General features: G+C 52.4%; 2 protein-coding genes across 2 annotated transcripts in view; one reads left to right on the forward strand and one right to left on the reverse strand.

The window, feature by feature from the left end:
- CUNH19orf35 (chromosome unknown C19orf35 homolog) overlaps positions 1–1,558 on the forward strand; it is a 1,824-nt gene extending 266 nt beyond the window's left edge. Inside the window, exon 2 of the mRNA XM_017739117.1 lies at positions 1–1,558. Within this exon, the coding sequence (XP_017594606.1) occupies positions 237–920 (684 nt within the window). The 5' untranslated portion in view covers positions 1–236 and the 3' untranslated portion in view covers positions 921–1,558.
- A 2,690-nt stretch (positions 1,559–4,248) lies between these two features.
- OAZ1 (ornithine decarboxylase antizyme 1) overlaps positions 4,249–7,602 on the reverse strand; it is a 30,923-nt gene continuing 27,569 nt past the window's right edge. Inside the window, 5 exon segments of the mRNA XM_008639400.2 lie at positions 4,249–4,689; positions 4,799–4,884; positions 5,442–5,614; positions 5,723–5,845; positions 5,847–5,868. Coding sequence (XP_008637622.2) covers positions 4,559–4,689; positions 4,799–4,884; positions 5,442–5,614; positions 5,723–5,845; positions 5,847–5,868 — 535 coding nt within the window. The 3' untranslated portion in view covers positions 4,249–4,558.

Raw genomic sequence — 7,602 nt, forward strand, 5'->3', positions numbered from 1 at the left:
TCACCGACCGCCTCCCTTGGGAACTGGTGCTCCCGGGAATCCCTGGAAAACAGAGTCAGGGCCCTTCCGGAGCGGCCCCAGCCTGCCCTGCCTCCCGGCCTGTCCTGCAGGTGCTGCTCTGTGCCGAGGTTCCCCAGCAGACCCTGGCAGACTTTGTGAAGAGCTCCCACACTTTGCACAGGACCCACCCCGGGCACTACGAGCGCCTGGGCTGTCTCCTGCTCCTGCAGCTGTGCATGGGGCTGGAGCACCTCCAGGGGCAGAACGTGGCCCAGGGGGACCTCTGCCCTGAGAACCTGCTGCTGGTGCAGTGCCCATGTCCCCCCCAGAGCCAGCAGGGCCAGAAGGAGCCGCTGGGACTGTCCCTTCCACGGCTGCTCATCAGCAGCTTCTTCAAGGTGCAAGAGAAGCAAAGACCTTGTTCCAGCAGCCAGGAGCAGGACTGGACCCAGGGTCTCACTGCACCCTCCCCTCCAGCAGCAGCTGAGCTGAACGTGGGCAGGCTGATCTATCAGATCTTGCACGTGGACATCTCCCTGGAGAACATCTTGGGCTTCAGAAGCAAAATGCTTCCCGAGATCCCCTCGCTGTCCATCTACTCGGCGGGACTGAAGCGCTTGGCCACGCTGCTGCTCCACAGGGATCCTCACCAGAGGGTGTCCATCGAGCAGGCCAGGGGCATCCTGCAGGTGCTGCTCTGGGGGCCACGCCAGGAGCTCTTTGCCAGGAGCAGGAAGAGCCTGGAGCTGCTCCGGAGCTGGCTGGAGGTCAAGAGGGCTCTTCTGCTCCTGAGGTTTGCGGAGAACTCAGCTGGGGCCAGGGCCAGCCCCAGCCTGGAGGAGTGGCTGGGCTGCCCGTACTTTCAGGGGGTCACTGAACACACCCTCCACCAGGTCACCCAGGTTCTCTACGCTCCCTAAACCAGCCTCAAGGTCAGCCCATCCAAGGTCTCCTCAAAGCCAGGAGCCCACCAGGGCCTGGCCAAACCTGTCCCTGCCCATGGCAGGGGGTTGAAACGAAATGACTTTTAGGGTCCTTTCAACCCAAATTGTTCCATGATTCTATGAAATCCACCAGTTCCTGAGAAATCCAAGCTGGTCCTCACTGGGAAAACTCTGCAAACCCAAACCCACTTCCTCCACAGCCCATGAATGATGACGTTGGGATCAAACTCCCAAACACACGGTGGTTTTACACCCTCAAACGTTTTTTGCTTGATACTTCTGAATCTGGTTTATCAAAGCATCTGAGAAAAGACAGCTGGATGGGAGCCCCAAGCACCAATTTAGTGGCTGATGATCCCAAGTAAAGTTTATGGGGTTCAGACTTTGCACAAAACCCCCTCAGAGCTCTCCTGCAGCCACCAGGTTTCTGCTGGTTTAAATAACACTCAAAGCCACCCATCACAGCTCACCCTTCTCAGCAAAGGAGAAACACAGCGGCTCCTTCAGCCTGTGCTTCCCAGAGACAATTTGTGGCACAGTCACAAATAAAAATGACATTTTAAAGGGAAAAATACAGCTTCAATAAAACCTGGAGCTGAGCCTCTCAAACACTGGTCCTTTATGTGCTTCCCTGCCGGCATTACACAGTCCGGGGATGGGTCCAGAGGGAAACACAAAGCCAAAGTGCCCTGCCTGGGGGTGATTACCCAGAGCAGCCTCCATGGGCTCTGGGAAACAGCTCAGGTGAGTTCATGGGCACCAAGACAGGGCTGTGGCATCTGCTCCTTGCTGTGAAACACTTGGTAGCACGTGAGACCTGGACCCAGTCCCCAAATCCATGTGGGTGCCGAGGGAGCAGCACAGTGAAGGCGCTGCTCAGGTCATTTGAATTATTCCTCAGCAATTATTAAACCACTCACAGCCAGCTAGACTGGGCATCAGGAAAAATTCCTTCACTGAAGGAGTGGTCAGGCATCAGTGCAGGCTGCCCAGGGCAGTGCTGGAGTCGCCATCCCTGGGAGCGTTCAAACAACATGTGGCTGTGGCACTTGGGGACGTGGTTTAGTGGTGACGGGGTAATGGTTGGACTCGATGATCTTGGAAAGCTTTTCCAGCCTAAAGAATTCCATGATTCAGTGACTCCATCACCTGACAGCAGCAGGGCTGGGCCCACAGTGGGACGGAGCCTCCCTACGGCTGCTGTGCCCATGGATGTGGCAGTGGCTCACCAGGCGGTCCCCAGAGCCTGGAGCAGGGCTGGATGAGGGAGAATTCCTCCTAGGAGTCCCTGAGCACCAAAAACCAAAAATAAACCAGAGCTGGGAACCTGTGAAGATGGAGAGAGCAGCTCAGTCCCAGCTCCCTGGTTGGTTTCCTCCCACCTGGAGCAGCACCCAAACCCACCAGTGCAGCCTCCCACCCCTGGCACGGGCACTGCCTGGCACCGAAGTGGGGTTCAAATCTCATTCCTGGCTCTCGGGCCAGCACTGGGTGCCCCGGGAGAGCCCCAGCCCTGCTGTCCCGGTCTCTCCTGCAGTATCTGCCGTGGCTACGAGAGGGCAGCAAAGGACAAATCCCAGCCTCTCATCCCGGGGGGACAAAGCCAAACCCGCTCCCGTGGCTGCTGCAGGCCCAGCCCAGCCCCAGACCGGCAGCTCTGAGGAGCCACGGTACCCCTGTTCTGGTTTCCAGCGGCGGTGACCCCCCCCCCCTTCTGCCAGGAGCATCCAGTCAACACAACATCCCATGGAGGCAGGACCAGGCACATTCCACACTCCCGGCCCTGCGGAGAGCAGGACATGGCACAGGCACCGCGCTGCAGAGGAAAACAGGGATTTTTCCCAGATAACCAGCACAGAAGTGCAGGACATGGCACAGGCACCGCGCTGCAGAGGAAAACAGGGATTTTTCCCAGATAACCAGCACAGAAGTGCAGCCCTATGCCAGCCTGGTGAGCTGGGAGACAGGGACACCCTCCCCTGGTCATGCCACCACCATGAAATCCTGGAATATCCTGAGCTGGAAGGGACCCTCAGGGATCATCAGATGGCCCTGCACAGACACCCCAACAACCCCAGCCTGGGCATCCCTGAGAGCGCTGTCCAAACGCTCCTGCAGCTCTGGCAGCCTCGGGGCCGGGCCCATTCCCTGGGGAGCCTGGGCAGTGCCCAGCAGCCTCGGGGGGAAGAACCTTTCCCTGAGCTCCATCCCAAACCTCCCCCAGCTCAGCTTCATGCAGTTTCCCATCCCTCCAGGAAGAGCACAGTTGTAGGGCCACAGGAGAATCGGGAAGAGGCAATTAAAAAGCCCAGCACGAGCCCCCACTTTGCACCACAGCACTGCTCACACGCCCCCAGGTTACTTTGTGCTGCATCTCCAAGGAGTTTCAGGGAATATTTCAGTGTATTCCATGGGATTCCAGTAGTGCTGAGCCCAGGGATGGGCTGTGGGGGACACTTTAGGCCCTCACTCACACATTTCACAGCACTCAGAGTGATAAAAGCCCTACTCAGAGACCACTTCTACTCACACCCAGCACGACCTGGTGAAATAAACCCATCCCAGGGATTCCCTGCTCCAAGGTTTTATAGAGGAAAGATTCATCAGCTCCAACAGTGCCAAACAAGCCTGCAAGTACTGAAAAACACGGAAATACCACACTCTAAAGCTCAGCCCCTTTGGAGACTTGTTACAACTTCAGTTCAAGCTTTGTTAATTCCAGCATCACAAGGAGCCCCTTTTCCCTTCTGGTCACCATCCTGAACACCAAGGGGTGTCTGTGCACCCCAAATACAGCCCCCTCCTCACCCTTCAACCACAATCTGCCCCCCAAGGAGCCTGCCTGGCCTCAAGTGACGCCACTGAGCTGAGGGAGTGCCACAAACCTTCCCAGCTCACAGCCAGAATTCCTGGAGGACCCAGCGCACACTGGAAAGGCTGCACTGTTACGGGAACACTGAAATTCCAGGTCTTTAAGTTGCATATTTGGTATTTAAAGCAGCCATGGGCTGAGCTGCTCACGTTCCACTTGAGACTTCCCAACCAAATCACACCCTCAATATCCTACAAAACACTGGCAGAGCAGGGAAGCACTGATCTTCATTACCACACCTGCTAATTAGTCACTGAAAGTAGACTTTTCCAGGATTGCTGGATTATTCCAAACCCTTGCAGAACACATCCATGAGTTCCAGTCAAGCAAAGAACGAGCAAAGCCTTTCCACACCTGCAACTTTAATGGTTGGGGCAGTTCCAGAGCCACCTCTTCAAGAGTGCAAGTCTTTAAACAGCTTAAAACCAGCAATAAAAAGTAAAATATAAATTTTTATTTAGAATTAAAGCAAATACTTCAGTATCACAAACACAATATTAAACTTCAAGAAATATACTGCTAAATTTGGAGGGAGCATTTATTTTTGCACAACCACAACATGCGCACAAAATCCAGAGAAAGATGTGGAGTCTGAAATTTTCAACATCTCACCACCAAAGCAGCTGGGTTACACAAGGTTTCATACAAGAGTTAAGATAGACTGGAATAAGATGTTGACAAAATTTCTACAGAATCATCTTTATAGACAACAAGAAAGCTCTAAAGAGGCAAACATTGCAATCTAGTCTTCTTCTGCTGAGTCTCTCTCAAACGTGTAGGCCATGAAGCAAGCATCTGGTCTCTTGGGGACAAGGGGATGCCCTGGTCTCACAATCTCAAAGCCCAAAAAGCTGAAAGTACGGAGCAATGCAGCTAGAAAATAAAGCAGGAGACAGGTTTCACCCACGGCATACTGAAAAAAAGAAGTTAACATTTCCACCAAAAGGCATTTGGTGTCTCTGGAGGCGCTGTGAACACCCACCTCTGTCATCTCTGTTCTTGTGGAAACAGATGAACACGTGCTCCACTCGGAGCTGTTCTTCAGCAAACTCGAGAAGAACTGCAAAACTGCAAGAGAAACACCAGGGGTTCAGCACCCAGGGAATAGGGAATGTCCTGGGATGGGAGGGTCCCACTGGGATCATCAAGTCCAACCCCTGGCCCTGCACAGGCACCCCAACAATCCCACCCTGAGCATTGTGCGAATGCTCCCAGAGCTCTGGCAGCAGATGCTTCCTCCAGAGCAAGTCAGCACGGCCCTGAGAGCCAATCCACACAGGAATTCCTAAGGAAGAGGCACAGCTTCGAGCCTCACACCACCAGATCCCTGAGCCCAGGCAGGACTCAAGGGCAGGACTCCTCAGTGGCACAGAAAATGCGTTTGTGTGACACAGCTGAAGAGGCTGCAGTGACAGACTCAGAAGCAGCCTGGAATTCTCAGTGCCTGAACCAGCCTGAAATCCCAAGCTTTTGGCTGGTTCTGCCTGCAGTCCTCAAACCAGGCTCACAAGAGAGCCTCAAGCACCAAAATTAAACTTCAGCTTTCAAAATCTAAAGAGCAAAGTGTTCTCCCACCCCACTGAGAGGCCTCACGTTAATCCACAGCTGTGTTTTCCCTGACCCACCTGTCCTTGCTCCCCTCAGGCAGAGCACCACTGGGAATCTCGATGTAGAGGTTGTTGTTGTTCAGCACTGCTCTCCAACTGATGTGTTTGGCATCTGTAAGCCTTGACTGGACATTGAGAATTCTTGTCCTGTTGTTAGGTGTTAGTTCTTCTGTGACATTCAGCCGATTATCCTGCAGCAGGGAGAAGGAAGGAGTTATTTTACCATTCATTTTTGGAGGAGGGATTGAGGCAGGGAACACTGTCAAGCTCACCACGAGCTGTTTGCTCCTCATACTCACCGAATAAAATAAATTAGCTGAAAGATTGTGATCCCTCTGACTATTCCCTCGCCCACCTGGGATCTTCAGGGGTGGGTGAGGGACATCAGGAGCACCACCGAGGCCCCGGACCCAGGTTACTACAGCAATTGAAGGGAACCCTGGAACTGCAAAGGGAGCACGGTCAGACAGGCAGGAAGGCTTGGGCAAAGCCCTGGGACTTCCACGATTTAAACTGTGTTTAAAACAACAAACCTAGGCCAAAGGACTCCTCCCACTGCAAGTGGGAAGACAAAGGAACCTCCACACCAGGGGCAGGGACAGTGCCCAGGGAGCTGCCACTGCAGTATTTTGAGTAAAGACTCACTTGGAGATGAAAAATTCTCTGGTTGAGTGAGCCAGGTGTGTTTTTGTACCAAGACAGGCCTGATGTGACCTCAAGAGAAGAACCCTTCTGCAGGGATGTGCTGTTTTCTGCCCTCCTTGTTCTCAGGCAGCACAAACCCCCAGCCCAGCAAGGCAGGGATCACTTTTCCCTGGAATATTCACCATCAGACCTTCCCAGCTTGAGGCCAGGCAATTCCAGGGAATCATCTCCACCTCCAATATTTTCAGCTTGAGCTGAGGCCACACCTGAACCTCTGCAAACCTCCAAGAACACCTCCAAACCTCTCCCCACTGAATTCCTCAGAGCGATTCCACAACGCTCAGCGCTCAAGGAGAGAAATACTCTCTTTTGAAGATGTGAGGAATATTTTTAAGTTTCTCCCCATCCTTTTCAAGGCTGTTTCACTCCTCCCGTGGCAGAGCAGTGCTGGCCCCTCCCTCTGCACCATCCTTCACCCGCAGGCTCCACTCTTGAGTTGCGTCATCTCAGCAGATGCAGCAATCGAGGCCCTTGGGGGAATTTTCACAATCGTCCTGTCTCCGGGTGCCAGCAGCAGCCACTGCAGCCATTTGCAAATCCGAATAAACAGCTACAAAATAATCCACCATTTTGCACACTTCGCACCCGAGCTGCAGGGTTTGCATTTGTTTGGGGCTTTTTGGTTTGTTTTTTTTTTTTTTTTTAAATGAGCTTGTGATGAATAATCCGTATTAGAAAGGCTGGGAATGGGCAGAGGTTAAATATTACGTGCTGGAAGGTGAATTATATTTACATTTTTATGTGAAGCAAGCGCAACAATTGCGAAGTTTTATTAAAAATACAAAATCTGCACTAATTGAATGCGTTATTTTAATTAAACAAGCCTCCAATCCATTATTTTAAGCTCTTTGAAAGAAACGTTTTTCTTTAGTACCAGCATTATTTATTTTTGTCTGAGAATGACTGCGAACTATATATTTCTCACTTCCCTTACAAATAAGCCTTTAAAAACCTTTTCCAAAGGTGTGCTGTGGCAACCTTCAACAATTTCACCTTTCTCCCCCAAAAAGGTGGTGCAGAAGGAAGGTTTGCAATTATAAATATATTTTGGTGATGCTTACATGCACCTGGGGGGGAAAAACCCCATGTTTAACCCGCAGTTAAATATAAAAACGGTTAAAAAACTCCTTCTACAGTCCAGACACGAGGTGTAAAGGGCAGACTGATGTCCTGAGCATCCACCACTCCACACCAGCCACCTCAATTCAGGTATTTAGGTATTTTCTTTCTTCCCAGCACCTGTGGGGGTTGTTTAATCTTTCGGTTGAGTTTTTAACCAGAAGCTCTCGTAACACGATTAGTTTTGCGGAGTATCCACGGTTACATAAGGGGATAACAGCCTTCAATCCTTCGATATCTTTGCCTAATTGTTGTTTTCCCCTCGGCACCCCCCTCCCCCCCCTGCCCTGCCCGGAGCCTCTCCCAGCCCGGGGGTGCCCTCAGGGGCCCCTCCCAGGGCCGGGACAGCGCTGGG

The sequence above is a fragment of the Corvus brachyrhynchos genome, unplaced genomic scaffold (assembly GCF_000691975.1).
Source record: "Corvus brachyrhynchos isolate BGI_N302 unplaced genomic scaffold, ASM69197v1 scaffold130, whole genome shotgun sequence".
Lineage (NCBI taxonomy): Eukaryota > Metazoa > Chordata > Aves > Passeriformes > Corvidae > Corvus > Corvus brachyrhynchos.